Source organism: Manis pentadactyla, chromosome 1, assembly GCF_030020395.1.
Source record: "Manis pentadactyla isolate mManPen7 chromosome 1, mManPen7.hap1, whole genome shotgun sequence".
Classification (NCBI taxonomy): domain Eukaryota; kingdom Metazoa; phylum Chordata; class Mammalia; order Pholidota; family Manidae; genus Manis; species Manis pentadactyla.
This window is the reverse complement of record NC_080019.1, coordinates 15,379,332-15,406,726: the sequence shown is the minus strand read 5'-3', so window position 1 is coordinate 15,406,726 and position 27,395 is coordinate 15,379,332. Positions and strand designations below refer to the sequence as shown.

The following is a 27,395-nucleotide window of genomic DNA, read 5'->3' as shown; positions in this document are numbered from 1 at the left end:
TGCCTCTTTGCATTTTATCTTTCCTATGAGATTAGCTATAGATTATGAAATGTACATAGTAGAAATTTGATGAAAGTTTTAATAAAAAATGAATGTTTGTCCAAATAAAACAGAAGTAGGCTCATGGGCACAGAGCAGACGGATGGCTACCATGGTGGGGAGTGAAGTGGGTGATGGGTATAAAAAGGTGCAGGCTTGCAATTACAAAATAAATAACAGCAGGGATAAAAGTACAGCATGGGAATATCGTCAATCATATTGTAATATCTTTGTATGGTAGCAAATGGTAACTACATTTATCATCACCTTATCATGGTGAGCATTTAGCAATGATAATTGTAGAATCGCTATGTTATACACCTGAAACATTATATTGTATATCAACGATATTTTGAAAAACAAGCTGAATAAAGCAATTTGAAAAAAAATGTTTTCCTTTCTAGTAATTTTGTCTTACACCAATAATTCTTTGATGTTCGTCTTTAGTGATCAAGCTTTTAGTTCATTGCATGGGTTTATCTACTTCTTGTCTTTATAACTGAAGCAGGAGATACTCAATTTGGAAGAAAACAGGTAATTGCTATCTAGGAGCCATTGAGAACACAGACAGGATTGTCTACATAAAAAATGAGCTACTTAAGCTTCCAGAAAAGAGGCCCAGGGCATAATATTCTTTGTAATTGGAAATTTCATTTTTCTTTGTATTTATTAGCTTTTAGAGTCACTACCAAGGCTGGGAAAGATATAGACAACTCCAGCCTATCTTCTCACATGGTAACCTTGTAATGTTTGAAACCAAGAACCTTAGAAATCCCTCACAATGACAATTCAACTTTCATGGATAAAGAATTCATGTGCTATGTGACATGTAGCATCAAGAACAAGCATCAAAGAAGGAATGTCCTTTCAAAACCCTTACAATATCATTAGCTTGCTCCAAGTTAGATTTAGTCTGGCCAGACTAAGGGCAACCAGGACTCCTTCTTCGGAACACAGGGAGGTTCCTGTATTTGCATCAGACCATTTTATTTAAATAGAATGACACTGCCCACAATATTGTACATCTTCCTTTAAAGAACAAGTGCTCACAGAAAACAGGTCAATTTGTACTCACTTTTCTGTTTTTAGAAAACATTCAGGACTTAATGTCGTGCTCAGTATTAGATTTTCATAAATGTAACAAACACCTACAATGATCATCACCCTTGGAAACCATTCTGCAAGGCTCTAAAGTTTCAGTATGGTCTGTGAATACAAAATAATCATTACTTATCACCTTTCTTGGCTCCCAGATTAATGCTAAAATTATATAATCAGGTCAAAAGGTACACAATTATAGATTCACATTAAAATATATGTAAATACCAAACCATAGAGTGAGACTTATTTTATGGAGGGGAATGCCTCTTATCTCTCAATGGAAAATTTGAACCTCACAAATACCAGAATATCAAAATTTCTATGTTGGTTCAGCACATTCACACAGAAGGAATGGATAAAGTTTAAGCTGACATTGTATTTTCTTTCCCTAAGCTCTGAAAGTATAACATGTTTTTCCCCTTTTTTCTCTAATAGTGCATCAAAACACATGGAATTTTGAATCACAGAGAATCTTCAAATGAAATAATTTCACTTCAAAGTTTATTCTCAGAAATCTCCCACATTTATAAAACTATCATTCCCTATTGATGCTCACTGCCTCCAAGCCAAATTAAATGCTAGGACACAAAACACCTCAAAGTCAAAGTTTTACCATATTCTCTCTTTCAAGAATTTCTTTTGTTCCCAGATTTCCCACAGGGTCTTCTGTTCATAGAGAAGATGCTAGAAGTTTGTCCCCCCCCTACACACACACACACTCACACACACACACACACACTCGTGGGGTTCCAGTGGGGCTCCCAGTCCCACCACCAGGCACCAGGCATCCTGGCCACGGAGGAACAAATGCTCACATACTGCCTGTCATGATGCCTGCAGCCTGGCCATGGGGACTGGCCTCTCAGGAGCACGGTCAAATGCTGCCCCACCGCTCAGCATTTTACAGCGCATGGATAAAGAATTCATGCACCACATGACATGTATCATCAGGACAGTAAGCCCCCAATTCATGGTCATAGCTAGCCACTGAGCCGGGACCCAAAGCAGCAGAGAGAGGGACTCTGCTCTTCAAGAAGAGAAATGACGGTATCCACCAGGGCCAACTACTGGGCTCCATGGCTCTGCTGGACTGGTTTTACATAGTAACAGCTATAAATGAGGGCGGTTTAAATTATTTCTCATGACCTTCTTCCACAACACACACACACGTCTTAAAAGAAGACATCGGATTCATCCCCAAGTCCATTTGGTTTCACATCCCAAATATACACTGCATTGCACATGACCAGCTCCCACCTCCACCAAGTCACCAGCACCCACCCCAAGAGCTATTTGAACGTGTGTTCTGACCAGTTGGCCCATATGTCCAGCCTTGCTCCTCCCAGCGGCCACAGTGGTCTTTGGAAGGAAATGCATTTCTTATCCTTGATCAGAGTGCTCTCAGCTATTACCTTTAGAATAAAGCCCAAAACCCCAACCTGGCTCATAACACCCTGTAAGATCTTGCAGCTGACACTTTTCCAACCTGGTATCTTACTTCTGGTCCAGCCACATGCCTTCGGCTGTTTCTTGGGTACATGCCAAGTTTGTGTCTGCTACAAGATCTTCTCATTCTCTGTTCCCTTGCCTGGATCTTTCCTCCTTCATATCTGAATGGACTCTGAAAATCTGAAAATCCCTTGGGGAACTTTTCAGTGACCTGTTCTGAGAAGGCTTTCTTCTACGCTCAGTTTCTCCCAAGTCAGCTTCATTTTCACTATGTCATTTATCACCATATTAAATGATACTGAGATTTGTCTTATTTCTTTATTTTCTTTCACTACAAAATGTGAAAGTGACAAAATTTAAGCCTTTTCTTTGTCTTTATAACACTGTAATCCAAGCACCTATATGTATGATTGACTCTGGAGAAGTGCTCAATATGTGTTTGCGATGATGCATGAATCATGAACAAACAGCTACAACAGAATTCTAAGTACAATTTTAATACAAATGGCAATGGTAGAAAACTCAAATAAAACAAAAGAGTAGACAATGTATCTGGCAACACAGAAGTTACCAATGCTATATGGAAAAGAAGTTCATTGCTCTAGCTGCATAAATATTGTAAGTTAATTAGGTTAAGTAATTACAAGTTATGTAAGCAAAAGTCTCTATAGAAAAATTATATGTTGTAGGAATTTTTTTATAATCATGTGTGATAGATGGAGAAGGTGATGAGAGGCAATGGAATAAATATGAAATCCTTGTAAGATTTGCCTTCTAAGTGATCAGAAACGCTTCTAATACTGCAAATGGCAGTAAATGACATAGTATGACAGAGCAAGGATTACAAACACAGGAAACGATGGATCTAAAACCAGAACCCAAGTTGAGGGATTAGGGTTGAATAGGAGAGAATGAGGCAGGCTGCTGCTAATCACAATAATGAGAACAAAGCTCTCATAATGACAGAAGGCATTTTTCTTTGTGTTTCTTAGTGTGTCGTTAATTAAATTAATAACTGTAAATTGAACGTCAGCGGGAACCCAATCTGATGGCTTCTGTTTCCTTTGTAACATACCCATGAGTTCACCCAATGAGAACAAAAAGGAAGGTGGTAAAATATGAAGCTTACCAAGAAGAGAGAGTTTTACAATAGCAGTTCATAAAAACAGAGATAAAATCTGACTCAGGACACACAGAATAATCACCAGAAAGTGTGAGTGGGCAGGTTGCGAGTGGAGACCATCTGCTGTGATAGCATCCTTACAGCCACACGAGTCTGAGTAATAATGTCTGCATATGGAAGTCCTGGAGCATAGTCTTAATTTATTAATAAATAGCTGTGTGACTCTGGACAAGTCTGCTAACAGGCAAGTAACTGGCAGTGAACGGTGAGGACTTGAAAGCGAGCAAGCCTAAGTTCATTCCCTGACGCTGTCACTTAACACTTGGGTGGTTTTTTGCAATTCATATAAGCAGCCTGAGTTTCAATGTCTCATCTGAGAAATGAGGATAATGATAACGCGACTAAATAAGGTAACACAGGGAAAGTGCCTACAAATTTCCAGGCAAGTGTAAGCAGTGAATATTCAGGTGCTGTTACCCTATAAACTCTCAATCTAATCTTCATTATCACCATTTTCAAAATCACAACAAATATTTCCTTATATTTAGAATGCAGGATTCAGTTGTCTCAAAGAGCTTTCTATCCAAAATTGTTTTATTCTACTTACAAACCTTATGTAGACACCAGTAGATCCAAGGCTGAAACCAGAATAAAAGGTTAGATAATGAGAAATGACAAAGGTTGCATTTTACTCCTACAATGTTGCTATTTATATTTGTCATTAAAGTACAAGCATTTTCAATAATTATATTTGGGACCTGCAGCTGAGGCTGAGGCTTAAATTAATACAACTGATGTACTGTTTTTAACATAAAACAGGCAAAGCCCCTCTTTATAACATAGGCAAAATCCCTCTAACTTAACTGAGACATGATAATTTTTACTTAATGGAGGAATTTTTATTTATGGGGTTCTCTAGAGTAATTTTTTATAATCTTCTGGAAATTCATCAGTGGTCCTCGTGTCTTATACACTACAGTTTTATCTGTGAGAGTATATAAGATGCCTACATTCGGGACTATATTATGTTCAATTGCTAGGGCATCTCCTGTTTCGGGATGTCAGTGGTGCCCCTGTGGCAGGAAAGGTTATACCATGTCACTGAGGTGCCCAGTAGACAAGTTCTTTAAACCCCCTTATCAGTTATCCTGTGCTTTACCCAATGTGAACTTCATGAGATAATGACTGCGACTCCATCACATACCTCCACATTTTTTCACCATTAATGCCATTCTCAAATTTTCTTGATACTAAATTTTAAATAGACTATTAATTAGTATAATGATAGCTGCCATCACAAATCTTGAAATTTCAGTGTCTTCATAAACCCAGTTTAATTTTCTTTCACATAATAGTCTGTTTCTCAGATGATCTTGCACAAGTTTCCTTGTATTTTGTGGCAGTAACCCATGCTGGGCTCAGAACTGTCTGCTTCCAGCCCATGGGTAGAAAACAAGAACGGAACCAGTCACCCTCTTTCTCAACCATCTGGACTCGGAAGGGACAAACATTACTTCTATTCTGTTTGACATGCAGGAACTAGTCACAGAACCTTACAAGGAGTAAGGCCTGGTGGCGGAGCTGTTCAGATCTGCAGTGCCTGCCTGGCACCCAATTCCCAGCAACAAATGTGCCCATTGAGGGGAGCCTGGACTGCTGAGACATGGCCGGCTGTCTCTCTCCATGGGTGAATGTCAGTGAATATGAACCACATATCCAGAATCACAATGCGGATACTGAAATAACCCAGAAGTATTGAGTTCCGTATTTTGGCATTAGATAGAGCCAACATTAAAAATGTCTTTAAAAGTATTTTAAAGAAATCTAAAGGAAATAAAGTAGGAATCTAAGAAAAGAAAATGAGCTGCGGAAATACAACAGCACGTGACACTAAATAATTTCCTAATTATTTATCTGTGCCAGCCTGCTCCAAGAAAGAAGGCTTTGTACAAAGTTTAAAAATTAATATGCTCCACACTTTAATGTCCATTATCCAGAAATACTATTGTCTCTGTGCTAACACTTGTCTGGCAGGAGGTTTAGCTATACTTTATCCAAAATGTTGGCTTCTTTGATAAAAATTCAGTAATAGAAAATTTGGGTTTAATTTTTTAAATGCCATGATAAAAATTAAAGGAATTCATAGCAGAACTGATCGTTGGAAGTTACAGCATTAAGAGTAGTAGTAGTAATAATAATAATAATAAATTCTCTAAATGCTAAGAAAATTGCCTGGAGAAGAAAGTATTTAGAATAAGAAATATTCATTTGATCAGAAGATAACCAAAATCAGAAATATATAAAATAGTAACTATATTCATCATAGCATCTGTACAACAAACGCCAACTGCTTTAACAAGTAACAGGTCTAAATAATAGTGACAGTAAGTGAATTATGCACATTGTGTTACTGTTTAAATAGCACATCATTTCCAGTGTTGGGTGGGACCCTTTAACTAAGCCTCCTTACCCTGCTATCCCCTTGTCTGAAAAAACAAAAACCACTATCGGCACAGCTGAAATCTAGGTATCAGACTTAGAAGTATACACAGAAGGACATTAACTGAAATGCCTTCAGCACATGTGAATTCCTCTCTGATATTTTGGACTTTTGGTCTACAGTCCCTGTTCTCTCAGCATAGGGAAAACACGGTGGTAAATGATAAAAACTAAAAGGTCATTAAAAGCATTAAACCAAATCTCTGAACTAAACTAATTAAACTAAACTAATCATTAAAGTCTCTTGACCTTCAGGAGAACAAAGGTTGCCTGTTTCCCTTTAAGCATCTGTCTTTCACATTTTCCCCACACAAAAATGGCACAATGATCCCATTCTCCATAACCTCAATTGGAAAAATCACATAACTTCTTTTTATCTGAAGTATAAAGTCATCTTAAATTTTATCTCCCAGAATTATGACAAGAGAAAACCAGTTTTATCAAACTGTTTCAACTGCAACTCAACCTTAAGCTATTAATATATAAACAAATAACTATAATGCTGGTGAATAAAAGGTACTTCTAATGTCATAGGGGCACAGCAATAAAAGAATATTTAATTCTACCTTGTACCAGGAGACATCTGAGAGAAAGCTGAATAGAGATATCTCAATAATTAGTTTATTGGGTACTTATATTGTGAAAAGTGCTTTATACAAATTATGTCTTTAATCCTCACAAAAAATCAGAAGGACATAGATAGTACAACCATTGTCTCTATCTTATAAACTAGAACACTGAGTCTTGGGGAACTTTATATGCTCAAAGTCTGTCTGTCATAGAGAGATGGAGACAGACTTCAAAGCTGGCCTATCTACTTTCAAATTACACACCATTAACCATTACGCTAAAAGCCACTTCAGAAATGGAGTATTTGCCAGAAGAGCAGTGAATAAATGGGCAAAAGTTTTCACTGAGAAAATAACCCAGGCATAACAAAAGTCTATGATTACAAAATAAACATGTTTAGAAAAAAGGAGTAGTTAACTGTTTCATAATTCCTACTATGGAGCAGGTACAGTTCTAATTGTTTTTGAGTATTAACTGATTAATCCTGAAATCAGCATAATCAGACTGTCCCATTTTTATCATCCCTACTTTACAGAAAAGAAACTGAAGCCCACAGAATTTAAGACAACTGCTCAAGATAACACAGCCAAGCAGACTGTGGCTAGACTATGAAGCCAGCTAGCCCAGCTCTGCCCCCAGATCCTGTAACATCACTTGACATGGTGGCTTTCTGCTTTGACAGGGCTATAGCGTGCCCGCAGGAAGATACAGAGGAGGCTGCCAAGCCTTGAGGGTCAGGTTACAAGGGACCATGCCCAGGGTTTAGGACTACAGCCAAGTCTCTGATTTATAGCAGGAGTGGCAGTAACATCACAATAACAACGAGATGTGCTGTGTATTTACAAAATATAGTCAGTGTTACTGTACTTTATATTTGAGAAACATGCTTTTTGTGTTTGTTTTGACTTAGAGCATAAAAAACCCCCCAAGACCCATTTTCCTCATTTATAAGACATGACAATCATATTACCTATTTCCCTCTTTTTTAATTTTGTGAGAATTAAAGACACAATTTGTCTAATGCACTTTTCACAAAGTATGCCTCAATAACTTACTATCCAAAACACTATGACATGTAAAGTAAAACTTGACCAACTCATAATGGCTAACAAAATGCACAATCTAATGAGTTAAATGTTCTTCTTATGAGAAACTCCCAAGTACCTAGGTTTCACAATCTCTTGAATGTGATATCAGAATAGAAAGAGAATCTAAGAATTGTGTGCTCAGCAAGAAAGAATGCGGGCCAAAATAAGCTGAGAAACTGTGCATTAGGAAATGGTTTATCCAGAAATATTTGAAAAGGTATATGGAATTACTGCCAGATAAAATGAGTTAACATCTCTAAAATGCCTAGAAGAATGTCCCATTTATATAACATACTTTATAAGCATTAAATCATGTGTTTCAAAAGATATTACAATCTAATTGGAGAAAAAATGCTGGAACCTCAGTGACCAAGTTCAATATCCAAGCCTAACACACGAGCAAATTACGTACATTATGTGCCTCAGCTTTCCTCATCAATCAAATGGGGATAATAACTACAACCCACTTCCCCTCACACTTTATATTATATTAGTTATACATACATATGCATGTGCATGTGTATATACACACATCCATATACATATATACACACATATATTTAATAGAGCTTTTAAAAAGTCCCAGACATAAATGAAACACTATTAATTTTAGTCTGTAATTTAAAATGAGAAATCAAGCAATGTTACATAATTCACTATCCAAAATACTATGACACATTTCTTAAAAGCAATTAATATTAAAAAATCATGTAAACTATATACTTTGGGTGATAATGTGTTAGTGTAGGTTTCTCAAATGTAAGAAAGGTACCACCATGGTGGCAGATGTGGATAACAGGGGAGACCATTCATGTGTGGGGCCTGGGGGCACATGGGAAATTCTCTGTACTTTACACTCAATTTTGCTATAAACTGAAAACTACTTTAAAAGTAAACTCCATGAAAAAAGTGTTATAATCTTCTATATAATAACTAAGAGAAATTTATGAAGAGCTAGGTACTTAAAAGATGATAAAAACATCTGTCCATAAACATATGAACAATTATATGTTCAAAAATATATAATTCATTCACGATAAAAGAAATGTGCCTATAAAAAGACAGGTATTATTTCAATCCTAAATCTGTCCTTCTTTCCTTCCTTCTTTTAAACTATCCTTATCTATCTATCTATCAATCTATCTATCAATCTATCTATCTATCATCTGCCATCTTTCTGTCTACCATTATTTTATGTAACTAATCACATACAGAACACCCAGAAATTGTGAGCTTCAGTTTCTGTTTCTACAAAATGGGTATAAGAATCTTTAGTATAAAACTTTTGGGTTGTTGTAGAAACTAAATCAATTTAAGGCACTTAGTAAAAGACTGCAATAAATGCTAGATTTCATTCTCCCTAAAGAGAGTATCAGTCTATTTATATACCATAAAGGCTAAATCTTGTGTAAGTATAAGAAGCATTATTTTTAGATATTTATAAATTCAATTCAATTCAACAAACATTTTTGGGACTGTACTATAACTTCGGACCTGTAATTGAATTTTCCCATCATAAATATTTCAACATTACAGCAATGGAAATATAAATACCATCATGCATTTAACAATTATGTAAAAAATTCAGATCTTCTTTTAAATATGGCTATCAAAATTATGAATTCTATAAGTACACAGTTAAAATAGAGAAGTTTCAGGCCTCACCTTCTTTTGATATATATTTTTAATAAATAGTATTTTTAATTGATTTCATCATTGTTTTAAATAATCCTTTCTTAGGAGGCTAAAAACATTTCTTTATTGATTCTTTTATCATCCTTTGGTATAAATGAAGCAAAACTTAACATGGCTAGTTTTATCCTACAAAAGCTCCTTCAGCCCTGCTCTGTCCTATTACGTCAAACCTTTTTATTTTACATATCAACAGCATCCATCGATTGGTGCCTGAAACACTGATATTGAAACAGTGTTAATTATCTGCAGCTGCACAGACAGCAAAGGGAGCATAAAACATCAGGCTTCTTGCTCACAATACACAGAAACAATGAAACAGAAACCCTCATCTGTGATCATCTCCAGAACTTTTCCCCACAGTGACAATACAAATAAGTGGGTCATATTCAAAGCCTGACAAACAGATCATATATTTTAAATTAAACCTTCTAAATAACTAGGTATATTACTATTTTGGAAAAGTGTGCTTTCCAAAGTTCTTTCTCATTGTTCACAAAACCATTTGGTTTTAACTGGGGATGATAATGGGAACAAAAAGAAGCCAGAACAGGGACACAGGTATCATGCTTGTTTGAGGCCAATTCTGCACAAAAAGGACATTAGGAGACAAATATCCAATATATGGCTTGGAACATGATGTATCTGGATAATGTATATGCTCCTCTACCTTGGAATAGTAGTCAAAGCCAGTAAGCCTCCTAACCAGTCTATTTCTCTGATTTCAGAAGATAACTATTGTTCTTTAAAGCAAAGAGGAAACATTTAGCAAACATTTCTGTTATTTAAAAATCTAAGGCAAGGATCTACCAGTTTCTTTAAACCACCTGATATAGACTCAACTTTCCCTCATATTTCCATATATAGCCTCTCCCTTTTTTCCTGGCAATAATTTATGTGTTTGTTCATTCAATAACTTATTTATTTTACTTTTTATTTAGTTATAATTGGCACATAACATAAGTTTCAGGTGCACAAAATTATAATTTGACACCTGTATACACTTAGAAGCGATCACCACTAATCTAGACCACCCATCACCATATAACTGACTCCTTTAACCTATTTCACCCACCTCTAGCTTCCTTCCCTCTGGCAAACATCAATCTGTTAACTATATCTCTGAGTTTGCTTTTGTATTGTTTTGTTTGTTTTGGATTTTGTTAGATTCCACATATAAATGAAATCATGCGGTATTTGTCTTTCTCCATGTGACTTACTTCAGAATAATACCCTTTAGGTTTATCCATGTTGTCACAAACGGCAAGATTGCATTCTTCTTTTGGCTGAGTAATATTCCATTGTATCATGTATCAGAACCTCTTTATCCATTCATCTATTAAAGGACACTTAGATTGTTTCCAGATGTTGACTATTGTAAATAGTGCTGCAATAAATACAGGAGTACCTGTATCTTTTTGTTTTCATATTCTCCAGAAGTGGAACTGCTGGATCATATGGTAGATCTGTTCTGAATTATTTGAGGAACCTCCATTCTGTTTTCCATAATGGCTGCACCAGTTTGCATTCCCACCAGAAGTGCACAAGGGTATCTTTTCCAACCATCAAAACCAACACGTGTCAATCTCTTGTCTTTTGGATAGTGGCCATTCTGGCTGGTGTAAGGCGTTAACTCACTGTGGTTTTGATTTGCATTTCCCTGATGATTAGTGATGTGGAGCATCCTCTCATGTGCCTGATGACCATCTGGATTTTCTTCTTTGGAAAAATGTCTGTTCAGGTCCTGTACCCATTTTTAATCAGGTTGTCTATTTCATTGTACTAGTTCTTCATGTATTTTGGTTAATAATCCCTTATTTGCAAATATCTGTCCATTTAGTAGGCTCCTTTTCATTTTGATTATTATTTGCTTCACTGTACAGAAGTTTTTCAACTTGATATAGTCTCATTTGTTTAATTTGCAAACACATTGCTAAGGCATGTTTTCTTCTAAGAATTTTATGGTTTCAGGTCTCACATATAAGTCTTTAAATTCATTTTGACTAAATTTTTGGGTATGGTGTAAGACAGCATTCTACTTTCATTTTTTCACATGTTCTGTCCAGTTTTTCCAATACCATTTACTGAGAAGACTGTCCTTTCTCCATTGTATGCTCTTGGTTCCTTTGTCATAAGTTAATTGCCCATATATGCATGGGTTTATTCATTTGCTGGATTATCCCCTTCATCATTAAGTAATGACCTTCTTTGCCATTTATTACAATCTGTGTTTTAAAGTCTGTTTTGTTGGATATGAGCATAACTATACCAGCTTTCTTTTCATTTTCACTGGCCTGGAATATCTTTACTCATCCTTCACATCTAGTCTGTGTGGTTCTTACTTCTGAAGGGAGTCTCTTGCAGGCAGCACCCAAATGGGTCTTATTTGTTAACCATTTAGCCAGTCTATGTATTTGGTTTGGAGAATTTAGTCCATTTACATTAAAGTAATTATTGATAGGCATGTACTTATTGGATTCTGTCCATTGTCTCCTGGCTGTTTTTGTTCTTCCTTGCCATTCCTGTCTTCTCTTTCTTTCTTCCCTGTGGTTTGATGGCTTTCGTTGGAGTTAAGTTTAAATTTCTTTCTCATTATCTTTTGTGCATTAACAAGTTTTTGCTCTGTGGTTACCTTGAGGTTCATATATAACATCCTGTGTATATATCAGTCAATTTTAAGTTGAAAGGAATTTAAATTTGAATACATTACAAAAGTAAACTTTTACTCCCTCTCTCCATGTTTTATATTTTTGGTTGTCAGATTTTACTTATTTTTATTTTATGTATCCCTTACCTAATTATTGTGGCTTTAGTTAATTTAACTTTTGTCTTTTTACCTTCATATTCGCTTTACAAGTGATTACTCTACTTCCTTTACTATATATTTACTTTTCCCAACGTGATTTTTACTTTGTTATCTTTTCTCATTATTCATTTGTGCCATTTATTTCCAGCTTAAAGAAGTCCATTTAACAATTCTTATAAGTCTGGTTTAAAGGTGAATAACTTCTCTAGTTTTTGCTTATGTGGAAAACTTTTTATTTCCCCTTCACTTCTGAATGACAACCTTGCATGGTATAAAATTCCCAGTTCAAAGTTTTCTTTTAGCATTTTGAATATGTCATGTCACTCCCATCTGGCCTGCAAAGTTTCTGCTGAAAAATCTGCTGAAAACTTATGGGGTTTCTCTTCTATGTATCAAGTTGATTTTCTCTTAAATCTTGTAAGGGAGTCTTTCACTTTCGCCATTTTAACTATAACGTGCCTTGGTATGGCTCTCTTTGGGTTCGTCTTCTTTGGATCTCTCTGGGCTTCCTGGACCTTGATGTCTGTGTTTTACCCCTAACCGGGGAAGTTTTCAGCCATTAAGTGTTCAAACATGTTTTTGGCACTTCCTCTCTCTCTACTTTCGGGTCCCTATAAAGTGAATGTTAGTATATTTGTTGCCTCAAGTCTTTTTAGGTATCTTAACCACTTTTAATTTTTTCTCTGCTCTGTGTGAGTTTCCCTGCTTTGTCTTCCAGCTCACTGACATGTTCTTCTGCCCCATCCAGTCTGTGGAATCCCTCCCATGTATTTTTCTGTTCAGTTATTGTGTTCTGTAACTCTGTAACTTTTCTTTGGTCATTCTTTTATTTTCTATGTCTTTTTGAAGTTCTCCCTAAGTTCATTCACTCTTCTTTTAAGTCTGGTGAACATCGTTATGACCAGTACATTGAATTCTTTATTAGGTAGATTGCTTATCTGTTTCATTAAAGATTTTTCCTGATGTCTTTTTCTTGTTCTTTCATTTGGAAAATATTCCTGTTTCCTCATTTTTGCCTTACTCTCTGGATTTGTTTCTACATATTAGGCAAAACAGCTATCTCTCTCAGTCTTGAGTCACCTTGTGCAGGAGATGTTCCCTGAGGCTCATAAGTGCTGACCTCCTGGGCCACCAGAGCTAGGTACTCAAAGGGCACATCCGCTGCATGAGCTGTGCACCCATGCCTGCTGTGGTGGTGCATGGCTGTGGTGCAGGAATGGGCAAATGTTACTCCGTGGGGTACATCTCTGGTGCTAACATGCTAGAGGGAAAGCTTCAAAAGGGTATGACCCCCAGCACTGGCATTATATTAGAATGTGATGCCCACCAGTGTCTCCATTCCCAGAAAGAGTCCCAACAAGTTCCTGCTTCTCTTGCTGTCACTTTCAGATTTGCGAGTCTGCACATGAGCCCTGTAAAGGCAGGTTACCCACTCCTTATGGTTCTATATTTTCTTAAGTGTAATCACCATTGTTTTTCAAAGTCAGGTATTTTGGTGGTTGGTCTCACCTGTGCAGAATCTAGGAGTTGGGTGAGTAACGTGGAGCACAGACCCCTCACTCCTCAGGGAAAAATTCCATATTTTTCATATCCCTCCTGATTATGGTTCACCATGCCTGGGGTGAGGTTTTTCTTGGCAAGACCATGTCTTTATCTATTTTGATGCTGTTTGTTGTCAAAGCACTGTTAATCCTTTCTCAGGTCTTTTGCATAGAAAATTATTCCATATGTACTTGTAAATCTGCTGAGTCCATGAGTAGGTGAGTCCTGGATCTTCTTGTGATGAAGATCTTGAACTCCTCTCTGTCATTAATTTATTTTAAAATGTTTGTTGATTGATTCATATGACCTTCCCAGACCATCTTCAACAAATAAGACACAAAGAAGACACCTTTCTGACAAATTATCTGGATTAACCAATTCAGTTGATCAAATTACTTAATGTATTTCTCTAAATGTTCTACACATAAACTATTCACATAAACAAAATAACTCTTCAATGAAAGTATATACTAGCTAGTATGTCAGGTTCTAAGTACAAAGTGATAAGTGGTATAGACACTATCTTCATGAAACTTCCCACCAACTGACAAAGATTGATTTTAAATAGTTTATTACACTTGTGGTGAATATTATAAGATGAGAAGTTCAGGGACTAAGGTAATGGAAAATGAGTGTGTTTCTAGTTTGGGGAGTGGGATAGTTGAGAGGACCTCTTTGAAAACCAGGATTCCCCTGCAAAACAAACAAGTTTCATTTCTTCTCATGAAAAGAAAGAGAGGGGGAAAAAAAAAGTTGTTCCTTTAAATGAAAAAAATTAGGAATTTCTAATCCACAGTATGTAAAGAGTCAAATTGATTAATTAAGCCCTTTTCCTCTGTTTTCTCTACCCCATTCTCCAAATACACACAAAGCCCCCAAATTTAAGACCTATGTTATTTACATTAGCCACCTTTATTGAACAAACAGCTTGCCAAATGCTCCTTCCCTAAGCGTTGTATAAATATTCACTATGCGCTGATCTCCTCAAAGCAAATAAAACATATCAAATATTAATCTTAATGTCAATTCTTTGGAAACCAGTTATTTATTTATTGACTATAGTGTGTATTGAGTCTCTGTTAGAAATGTTAAAATAGTGTCTGTGAGAAATAGAGCAGGACTAAATATTGTTTACATAAAGACTTGGTAGCCCACCATCACAGTTTCCCCCCATGCCCCAGCCTCCACTACCCCAGAGGCAAAGCGGCCCATTGTCCCTATTCAGGATGTTTCACCATTTATATAAAGAACACACAATATGGGTTTCTGAGAGTCTTCATCATGTTAAGGAAGTTTATTTTAGTCAGTAGTTAAGTCTTTGTTTAATAATAACTTAAAGAAGCAGTGAGACAACACACTTGTAAAGAACACGGACTTTGGTGTCAATAAATACAGACTGGAATCAATGCTCCGAAATTCCTAGCTTTGTGATATGGTTAGTTACTTTCACCTCTCCTGGCTTCAGTATTCAGCAGTGCTGAAAGAAGATGCATGACATTAGCTATGATGTCTTCAGTTGCTGTTTGGTTTGAGTTTGGGGGCAAGGAGGTGAAATGGAAGACAAGACTTTTCAGATCTTTTAAATGTGTGTAGATGGAGACCTTTCTCAGGGTCTCTGAAATTTGTGCCAAAATAATTTTTGCTTTTACATAAGATGAATTGGCTCAGTCTTGCAACTTGGGTGAGGGAATCACGCAATAGTTCATTTCAACACCACCTTCCTATTGATTCCTTATGGAAGTCTGCTCTCCCATTTCTCCCCATACCTACATTTGCATACTAATATTTAAAATGTTTGGTGATGAATTAATAGGAATGCCAAGAAATTCAAAAGCTTTCTGGAAGCCTAATGAAATAGATATAAGAATAAAGTTCTGACCTAAAGTTTTGCTACTCCTTTGTAAATCTAGCACTGAGGACTGACTGAGTGTGAGCTGGAGCGGGTCACTGACAGCCGCACACCTGCCCTCGGAGCCCGCCACGGCATGCTGACATAAATCAGGGCTACTTCCAGATGCATTTTCCACTCTACACCCGTCTGGTTTTCTCCTTCTCCCTCTCTCTCTTACTTTTGCAAGTACATATCTGTATGTCAGACTCTTTGCCCTACATGGACTCGTACCCAAACTGTCTATCGTGGTTGAATGCACTGGCTTTGGTATTGGACATCTGCTACTATAGGTTTAGCATTATGCAATAAAGTCTTCCTCTGAACCATTCAGCATGCGGTAAAGAGTTTTCTGCATATGTGCCTCCATATTAATAAGGGACATCCAAGAAACTTACACTTTGCTGTTTCCTAGAAATGCTACTTATGTTCTTATTCTCTGTCTACTGGTGTGTTTGAATAACAGAACTTAGATATAAGTACACTGAAGCCAAACTCCAGTTACTCTCTGAACATAACCCAAATAGTGAAATTCACTTGCTCATTTAATGTAAACACAAAGCATGAAGTTGGCCCACTACCAGAGAAGACTGTTCTCATAAAGAGAATTCCTTTGGACGTATTAAAGAGAATGGATGCATCCACTCCCCTCAGTCAGTTACCCAGTGATGTCACTTTCGCTCATGGCAGGTCCCAGTCCTTAAGACTCAGAGTGAAATGACAAGGCAATTTCTAAATTACCAATCCTTCTCAAAATAGAGCCTACCGTCCAGAAGCAGTGGTGATCATCATCAAAGATATTTAAAGCTTGTTCTGCTCTTTTTGGAATTTCATGTCAGCCTCCAGGACAGACTATAAGGGCTCCACTGGTGGGCATCCTTCCCAACAGGAAGGCATCCTGAAGTACTTCAGACCCGTGTCTCCATTTTGTGACATTTCATCCTTTTTTATGAACACCAATCACTATTATTTATTTTTTTGGCCCTTTAACTCTGTTTTCAATTTTCCCCTGAGGAAACTAGGATGTTTCTGTAGACATAAGCAAGAATATTTAGAGGGTAACAAAGCTGTAACTTGTTCCTTAATCTTGAAAAAATGTAAGATGTAACACTTTAACCCAACCTTCACAAAGTCCTCTTTATTTAATAATGTATACCTAAATTCTATAATCCATAGGGTTTCTAATGGATAACAATATTTAACCCAAGTGAATCAATTGTGTTACCCAAGCTTCTGAAACTATTTCAATAAAGCTCTGGGTAAAAGCTCAGCAGACATTGCCAAATATTTATACTATGCAGTGATTCACTGTAAGGAGCAACATTCAGCTGTGGGACTTCAGCCATTGGTGTTTACCTGTGTGTGAGCCTCCGATGACTAAGGCAGACTGCAGTCTGAGAATCTTGCGCGATGCATACTTTGTGGCGACTACATTTCATCTTTAAGCATGGGTCTTTAGATGGATCTAAAACTTAAGAAAAGAGAGAATTTACAGACAATATTAACATAAGTTTCTGTAAAATGGACATATTTAGTCCCATCAAACACAATTTAATCAAGGAATTTATATAACATTTTAGTTGCAAATTGTCCTCATGTCCTTCTTCTATTAAGGGATACTTCTGTTCCTACCCACATAACTCAAAGAGTTTTGTCTCACCCACTCTATTCAGAAGCTAAAATACACACACCTCTATGAACAAACAATATGTAATCAAAACAGAAACTTTAAGAACAAAACATCCGACAGTCGCTACTGCCTTCCAAGCAGTAAAGGTGGAGAAATAATACTTCTGTCAGTGGAGAATTATAATTTATACTTTTGCTTTCACCAGATAGATATAGGTGGCAGAAAAAAGGATGAAACCAAAAAGATGTTAGTGAGCATTACCGAGTCTTTGGATAGCCAAGACAACAGCTGTACTAGGGGCTGACTGAGTGCAGCACGGGAAGAACTGAGATGTTGCATTTGCATATTTAAATTGCTTATGCCTGACATTTGACCCCCTATTTCTGTAAACAAAACCTGTTTTGGTGGCTGCCAACAGAAAGACTGTGATTTTTTAAAGGACAGTTTTATTGAGATGCAATTCATATACTATATAATTCATTTTTTTAATGTTTAAAATTCAATGGTTTTCAGGGCATTCACAGTTGTGAAACTCTTATCATAATCAATTTTGAACATTATCACTTCAAAAAAGAAATACCTATCCCTATAGCTATCACACCTTTTTTCAACTCACTCACAGCCACCAGGACTAGGTACCCACTAATCTAACTTCTGTCTCTATAGATTTTCTATTCTGGATATTTCATATACACCATTCAATATGTATTTTTTTGTGACCGGCTTCCCTCATTTGGAGAAATGTTTTCAAGGTCCAACCATGTTGTAGCACACATCACTATTCCATTCCTTTATATTGATGAGCATCCTTCCATTGTATGGACATGTCACAGTTTATCCATTCACTAGTTGATGGAAAGTTTCATTGTTCCCACCTTTTGTTTATTATGAATAATGCTGCTGTTGATAATCATTATTGGAGATGGTTTAGTGATATTCTGTTGTGATTTATTGTGTGTGGAAAGCCAGAGAGGCATTTGGTACAAATGAGGAAAAGGCACAGTGTCTAGTTTGGGTACATGCCAAAATTGAGAAAGAGCCCATGGAAGGTGGCAAACTGAGAGTGAAATTCTAGTGCAGGAAAGTGGAGCCTGGGGACCATAAGAATATACCTGTGGAATATGCAGACATAAATGGGAGGGTCCTAGGCTTTTCAATGGACATGGAATGTGGAATTGAGCCAATTTTTTGTAGATCTTAAACCTAGGGTAAACCAGAGCTATCATCTGGTTTACAAATCAAATGTATCTTTATGAATGTGTTAAGTCAGACATTTTTAGTCAATAATTAATGAGTATATTTTAATAATCAATGAATTCAGTAAAATATACATATGAAGTATATATATAAATTTCTATAAAAATGCAATGTGTATTTTTTCAAAACTCTTATTTAACATTTTAAATAAGCATGTGATTTACAATAAATATTAACATATAGTTGATAAAATGTTAACTAATGTATCTTATGTTATACCATAATAAAATGTTCAGTATATTAAATGCATCTATTTGGAACACAAATATTTCAATTTCCTCCATATTAAGGAAAAAAAATTTTGACAAGCACTGATTTTATGTATCAACTATAGCATCTCTTAATATATTTACTATAGCTTCTTATAATTCTCTTAGGTAGCTTCAAAGTTAAAATGAGCTGTATTATTGTATTCTCCAAAAAATGTTGAATATACTTTGTTTGCTATGCAAATGCAAATTACTAGAACATTCTCAGTTAAGCTATCACAGTTTAAATTGGCCTTAATTTAAAAACTATCTCATTGAACTATTGCACATTAGAACTATATGACATCTTGGAGGACCACATATAAAGAAAAACATTCAGTAACTTAAAAGGCATTTAAAATGTTTTGAGCTACTTCTAATCCTTAGTCCATTTTGATTTGTAATCATTAAAATCACTTTCAATATTAATTAAAATTAAGGAATTCTGCCTTTTTGCATGTATCTTTGTATGTATTAATATATGTACCATACATTCCTATGCCGTATATTTGTGAATATATTTAATCTCAGACATGTTATTCTGAAAAGGGAATGTTTTCTTTTCAAGTAAAACACTACTGTATATATAAAACTATCATGGCTAATCTAATCTAATTACATTTTGAATGCAGAATATTAATAGTCATTTTCAGTTCTTTCTTCCAGTTTTCTTTACCTTACACAGTCTACACTAGATAATTTTAAAAAGTTCCATGACACCTCTGACATTCCTTAGTAAACCAGAACTCAAATTTGTGTACAGTAAGAAGAAAATTATCAGAACAAATAAAACACAAGGTAGTATATTTAATGAATGTTTTGCATGAAATTCTACACAAATGATCAATTTAAAAAGTAGCAGCATTTGCCAGATGAAAAATATGATAGAAAATAAACGGAAGAATCAGATACATAGGACAGTTTCTGCACGTGTGATTTCAACCATCTGTATTTTTTAGTACAACTCACGTTATTGACAACTTAAAAACTATAAAACATCACACACTGTAAATACAGATGCCTAAGATTTTATTCTTGAAATCACAACAATAACACAACCATATTCCTCTTGGCTGAAACCCATGGATTAGAATCAATTTTACATCTTAAAAGAAGCCTGGCATATTTTCACCACCTCCCTCTGTTGCTATTCGCTCCTTTCCCTCATTTCCAAATTAACATTCTCTATTCTGTTCTGTATGGTTGCATTTCATTTCATCTCAAGCATCCGGTACAATTACTCTAGGAAAGTCTCAGCTGGAGCGTTTGGGTTCACATGGCCATGCATTTTTCTTCTTTCCAGCCTTTCAGAATCTTTCCGACTGATGTGAACTAACGGTGGGACCTAACTCATACTGTTTTTGTTTTGTTTTGTTTTGTTTTGATTCAGAAAAAGCAGTCTGAATTTCAAACAACTGCCTTATAACTTAACTTTTGCACTCCATTTGTGATGTAGAATTTCCCTCACTCTTTCCCCAGAATACTTGTGGTTTATAGTCCAGAGTTCCCCACTTATTGCCAGAGCAGGATCATCTAAGAAATACTCAGCCTGACCCAGGGGCTAGTGGCGAAAGTCTGAGCCAGCAGGGGTGATGAGAGTAGAAAGCAGATTTGAGTGTCAACTGGTAGGTCAGAAGAAGATATCTCATTCTTGGAGAGAAGTCCCAATAATACGGGAACTGAAAGTTAAGGATGTGGGTTAGGAAAACAAACACAGACCTTGATGAAAGGTGTTGACTGCCCATTGGAGCCAAGGAATCGTCACTAGTATTCATATTTAGTGCAAGTGATCTTGAAAGAAGGAGAGGCCTATAGCGGCATCATGGAGGTACAGAAATAGGTATTGTTATTAGTATCAGGGACTGAAATAAAGCTTAATAGAGAAGACTGGAGCACAGTGTTTGTCCACAAGCAGCCTAGACATTCAAAAATTAAATCCTAATGATTCTAGACTAAAGCATTTTTAAATCGTGCTGTGTATTATTTTTGGTGGAGTTAATGATGAGCCAGTTACCTAAGCTCAGCCAATAGCAGAGAAAGGATTTCTTAGACACTTGTCTAATGTAATAGAAACTTAACCTTTCCAATACTGATTCTAATTTTTCAATGCAGTACAAATTAGTAATCTCTAAGTAGCCTATTAGGTTTGTCTATAAAATACAGAATTTGGAATAGATGATCTTCAAATTCATATTTTGCTCTGAAAATGGATTATTGCATTTTGGCTTATATTTTGGCACCAGATAGCCTATATGGAATGGACTCTGCCTTGAACCTTTTACAAGAAGAGAGATATATAAATCAACAATTAGAATATATGTATAATGGTGAGTGGAGGTCAATTAGAATGAGTAAAATCTCAGGCAGATTCTGAAGGGTATACAGCAAATCAAATGAAAGGAGACTCCCACGCGTATAAGGAAACAGTGTGAATGGCACAAAAGGATTAAAAGAATGCCCTGTTCCTGGAATGACAGGAAGTTCAGTATCAATGAAATATAAAATCTGCATGCTGCCTGCAAGTGTTGTAAAAGAGGAAAAAAAAGAAAAAAAAAACACTGAAGAGGCAGACGGAAGCTTTCTCATTTGTGGAGTGTCACCACACAGGTAATGTCAAGCCATTGAAAGATTTTAGTTTCAAAGGTGGCATCATTAGGTCTGTGTGTGTGGTAAAAATGTCACTCACAAAAATTTGGCTATGCTTTAAACAATGGTTGATCAAGACAGAGAAACTAACTAAATGCTAGGGAGAGAAAGGATAAGCATCTGATCTAAAGGAACTGAGTATGAAGAGGGTCAGGGGGACAGAGACCATAGAACAGAAAATAAAGATGATTTTGAGAGGCTTGGGCTCTAGTTTATTTGAACAGGTAAGAGGAGACAACACCTGAATCAAACGAATAAACTTCCAGTTCTTCTCTTTCAACATTTGTGGATTTTTTTTCTGATATTATTATTGCTGTAACTGATTTCGTTTTGATTAGTATTTGCCTGTCTGTCTAACTTTTCCCCCAATTCCTTGATTTTTAATTCTCCATTTTTACATTTTGACAGCACTCTCAAGAATCCTTGGGTGGATTTATAAGTCCAATCTACAATTATCTCTTTTTCTGTTTTATTTATTGTGATTTTTTAAATGTAATTGGACTCTTATCTACTACATTATTTTGTACTTTCTGTTGTGAAATTTGTTTTTTTTTTCTTTTCTTTCCTTGTTCCTGTCTCAAAGTGTATTAATTGCACTCTAGGGCCTTGGAATATGTTCACCTTGAATCTTTGCTGTACGAATTCCTCCCTTGCTTTCCATGACATATGCCTCACTTCACCAGCCAACCACTGAAAATTAATCATTATTTCTATTATTATGTTTACTGCAACAGCTCATTTAAAAATGATCAAATCTACCAATGTATTTGCCCATCATTGCTTCTTGTGAATAATACTTCCTTTTAGGTTACCTTGTATAATCTCCTTCTCTTTGTGAAATGATATCCTTTAGTAATTCTTTCAATGTGCAATTTGTGCTATACCTTTGATACATTTTTCTGAATATTTTTATTTTCCAACCACTTTTAAAGGATAATTAATTTAGCTGTGTCTGGAATTCTTACTGATAATTATCTTTCCTAACCACAGTGAAGATATTATTTCACGTTATTTTGTCATCAGATGCCATTAATTAACATCCACTCTCAGTCTGTAGTTCTCTTTGAGCAGTCCTTACTTCCTGAATGTTATACTACTTTCTGATCACCAAATTTTTGTGTTGTAGAATGTTTATCTCCTACTATTACAGCAAATATATAAACAACTATGACCTTCTCTTTGAATTTCAACTGGTAACATAAGAATACTTAGGTGATAAATGATTTCACTCATATGTGGAGTATAAGAACAAAGGAAAACTGAAGGAACAAAACAGCAGCAGACTCACAGAACCTAAGAATGGACTAATAGTTACCAAAGGGAAAGGGACTGGGGAGGATGGGTGGGAAGGGAGGGATAAGGGCGGGAAAAAAGAAAGGGGGCAGTACAATTAGCATGTATAGTGCGTGGGGGGCACGGGGAGGGCTGTGCAACACAGAGAAGACAAGTAGTGATTTTATAGCATCTTACTACACAGATGGACAGTGACTGTGAAGGGGTATGTGGGGGGGACTTGGTGAAGGGGGGAGCCTAGTAAACATAATGTTCTTCATGTAATTGTAGATTAATGATACCAAAATAAATAAAAAAAAGCATACTTAGGTGATGAAAGAACTCTCCAACAGTTGGGAAAAAATCAAGAAAACAAAGATGAAGTTGGACATTCATCAGGTGATGGGTGCCATTGAAACCTGGCTTTCAATTTTGGAAAAACACATCTCCAAATAGTGAAATCAAAATACATATCAGTATTCAGGTGGTAAAATTTCTCCTTAGGCCTAACTGTGTGCTCTCACACATAAAATAAGGTAACCAGTAACTCAAGCAAGGTCTTAAAAAACTTCAAGGCTCAACACTGAAGCCTTAAATAGACTTTGATTGTTGTTCTAGCAACAGCTCTGTCCCCCATTACTCCATGCTGTAAAACTATAGGAAGATGTGGTTTTTCCAGGGAATTCTTTAAAACTTGCCAGATGTTATAATGAAAGGCTATGCAAGTGAGCCGCATAAAAAATAGAGCTTATGCCTGATAGTTAATTAGACTTCTGACAGCCAATTTTGAGGTGCTAAATGTGATTAAATGTGGCTGCAAGTCTTCAGAGTGACTTTCTTAATTTCAAACCTTAAAACGCGACTTCAGTTATATAAAACCCATCCTTCCACTCCAAACTGGTCTCCCTACTACAAACTCTAAACAGGGAGGAGTGCTAAATTAGCAGGTTCGGATGAAATTGCTGAATTAAATTTGTGATAAACATATATCAAAATATTATAGTGTTTATTTTGGTAATATCTTTCTTATAAAAGTGTATGAAAAGCAACCGATTACTGCATTGATAACTAGGTTACTGAAAACTCTAGATGCTAACATGAGGCAGAATGTTACCCTGCCGGTGTTCTACTCTAGTTAAAAGATTGATGAAAATTTTAAAATATAATTTCTTCAACTGTTTATCATCCCTTTTCTTTGTCAGTATACCATATTATCTTCCAAATTTCCTAAAGAGTAAACATTAGTAGTATGTTTTCATAAAATAGATGCATTCCAGCAAAATTGATTATGTGTAAAAACCTATTCTTACTGGTTTCCACTTTCTAATCAATTATTTATATGTATATATATAAAGATGATACTAAATCTCCAAAATAAGGGCTTATGTTTGTGATATTCTTTCCAGTAGTAGAGCTAAATTTACCTATGATTTGATAATACTCACTAAAAGGCTGCCTGAAATACAATTATCAACAAAAGCCCATCCTAACACGGCAATGATGGCCTGGCTTACTGAAATAATGTTTACCTGTAGTTCCTCAATGATGTCTCCTATTTATTCTCTATCTTAATGTCTTCAACTATAAATTGAAGAAATTGGTCTAATTGCAATATAAAATAACATATTCTGTAATAACATACTTTAAATTACCTGAGAATTATTAAGTAAAAAAGAATTATTTTAAGAAACTTACACTGTTGAAAAAACTTTATGTGACTTCGCATGAAGGCATGTTAAGCCACCTAGAATATTTCCAGTAAAATGGAAAGCATTATTGGCCATTGGAAGATCCACCTGGCACATCTCTGGCCCACTCTAAGTGACACTCTGCCTTCTGCAGCCCTCTGTGAGGGCACAAAGACTCCACTGACTCTAAACTCACCATGTCCCAAATAAAGCCTATTCTTCTGTTTTTGCCTATTTAAAAGTAAAAATAATAATTTCCATGTAACCTTTTTCTAAAAAAACAAGGAAGCTAATCCTTAAAAGACCAACACAAGCTTGCAGACACAGACATTTCACCTGTGGAAGCTGTGTCAAGCACTGCTCCCATAGGTAATTTACACACTCCTGCAAGCACACGCACAAGTGGGCATATATAAACAGGCAATCATAGTATGACCATTTTACCTGAGGTGTGAATCAGGAGACAGTCCCCTCATAGCATCTATTCAATCTGAAGGCCCAAACTAGGCTTCAGGTTTCACTGGAGAAGGCTGCAGCCCACTGGATGGCTAAGAAGTCTTCCTGGCTGGAGGGGCCGGAGCTGGCCCACAGTCACGGGAAGTCAGGCAGCACTGCACCTATGCCCCCCACGCATCTGGCTGTGCTGAGGCTGGGAGGCAGAGGCCATGGCTGGGACTGGCCAGCAGGCACCCTCAGCATGTGGGCACTCTGGGAGTGGCAGCTGGATCATGGAGGCAGTTGGAGCTCTGGGAGTCCATTCACAAGGACTGTTTTGTCAGAAAATGTCTTGGGAAAAACATTTTCTGGATTCTTATGACAACACCGCTGCTCTTCTGTAAGCACATCAAGGATGAGCCTGCAGGACTCACATCAGGGGCTGTCCTGTAGGATATGTGGGTCTCTTCGAGCCAAATTGTGTGGGAGAGAAAAGCTATGAAACCAGGAAGAATACAGAGGGGTCCGAGTAGAGGCAGGAACCCAGGTGATCCAGAATGACCTATAACTCTACAGCCACCACCAGGTGGCACCAAAGTGTAACCCAAATCAAGACAGTTTGGAATGGCGCAAACCGTGGGGAGGGAGAGGGGGATTAGGGGGCACTATGCATTGCAATCACATCCTAGGTCACTGGGATGGTAGTACAGCACAGAGAATACAACTAACGACTCTATAACATCTTACTACATTGACAGACAGTGACGGCAATGGAGGGGGCGATGTCTTAATAATATGGGTGAATGTTGAACCACCGTTTTGTGTATGTGAAACTATCATAAGACTGTATATCAATAAAATTTTAATTAAAAACATAGGATAATGTATTTTAAAAAAAGACACCAGAATCTGGGTAGTTTAGACAGACTCTGAAGCTAGATTGGTATAATTATGTTTTCTTCCCAGAGATTAAAAATCAGTGGTTCACTACACTCCTCAACTTGAGTATAATTGTACACCCTTCTTTGCAGAGTGGAATACCTATTTTTTTGGTAATACCTTTAAACTATGCTCTGAGTGACTTAGTTTTGGTTTGAACCTAAAGCACCTTTGAATATAATGCCAAGATCTTCCTACTTTCTTAATTCTTCTGTCTTTCTAGATTTTTACTCACATTACTTTACGGGGTATTCAAATAAATTTAACAAAACCTTCTTTTTATTCCTTCCTTTGGTCTCAGTTTTGTTAATCGCTCTCTATTATCAGTTCATATTTTGCCCAATCTGTCCATGCCTAAACAATGATCCCACTTTTTCCCACAGAGATTTCCTCAGATCTTTTCACCTACAGATATGCTGAAAGAAAGAAATTCTATGAGTAGCAAACAGTAGAGGTCTTATTTCTGTTTCTCTCTGGATGGCAATTTCTCAAAAATGTCAGATAAATAGCTGTTTCATGGCTGCATGAGGTACTTGTGAGGGGGTGTAAAAAGGATTTTTCATACAATAATTTTTATATGAAAAAAATTGATGGACACTGGGATCTCTAAACTTGTGAACCTGAACCAATGCTAATGAATGGGCTATAGTTGGAATAGTCATAAATATGGATCAGAAACATTGTTGTTAAAAAAATTTTTTTAAGACTAAATAGGAGAACCACCATGCAAACTGCTAGGATTTTCATGAGCAAATCTTTTACTGTCAACTAATCTTTACTCGAAAAATATTCTCTAGCTTATTTCCAAGGCATTTTCCAGGGAAACCAAGTAACTAGGTAGCCCAATTGTTCCACTATAATATGGATGATTTCTAATGTGTAGTAACAGTCCATGATTAAACAAAAATGGTTAAAAATAAGATCAGATCCAAGTAGGTCTGGATAACACAATAAACTGAGTGAGTAGGGGACTAGGAACCCATCATATTTGCCCTTAATGCTGTGCCAAATTTCTTCCAGCCCACAGCTGTAATAGCCTCACATGGGGATGACGACAAAATCAGGTTTGTCCCAGGTGCATGGAGAGATCAGACTTGAGTTTCATGGCATGATGGTCTCATTCAGGGACCATCCTGAACTATAATGATGAAGGTAAATTCCATTAGGTAGAGTTAGGGCAGTAATCACATTATCCACTTTACATGGAAGAGAGACTATTTGAGTTGTAGTTAGACAACTGACTGAATCGTAGGCTGTGGCTGATACACTGGCTGGCTGGTCACATGGAAATCACATGATGCCATGAAAGGGTACAAGATTGGAGACATGTAGGGATAGTCCTCTAGGAGTGGACACAGAGTAGTAAGTACCTGTGTCCCATATACAAGCCACCCAGCAGGAGCTCTCAACCCAGTCTGCACTTTCTCTAGTGCCAGTATGTTTTTTTCCCCCAAACTTCCCGAGTTTTGTTCAAGAACCCCGT

The 27,395-nt window shown here is 36.5% G+C and overlaps 1 protein-coding gene across 4 annotated transcripts in view; it reads right to left on the bottom strand.

The window, feature by feature from the left end:
* Nucleotides 1–27,395, bottom strand: part of SPOCK3 (SPARC (osteonectin), cwcv and kazal like domains proteoglycan 3) — a 375,273-nt gene that overhangs the window by 186,231 nt on the left and 161,647 nt on the right. For all 4 annotated transcript variants that reach the window (XM_057490895.1, XM_057490969.1, XM_057490951.1 and 1 more), the window contains exon 4: nucleotides 17,154–17,268. In XM_057490895.1, coding sequence (XP_057346878.1) covers nucleotides 17,154–17,268 — 115 coding nt within the window. The remainder of the gene's footprint in view (nucleotides 1–17,153; nucleotides 17,269–27,395) is intronic.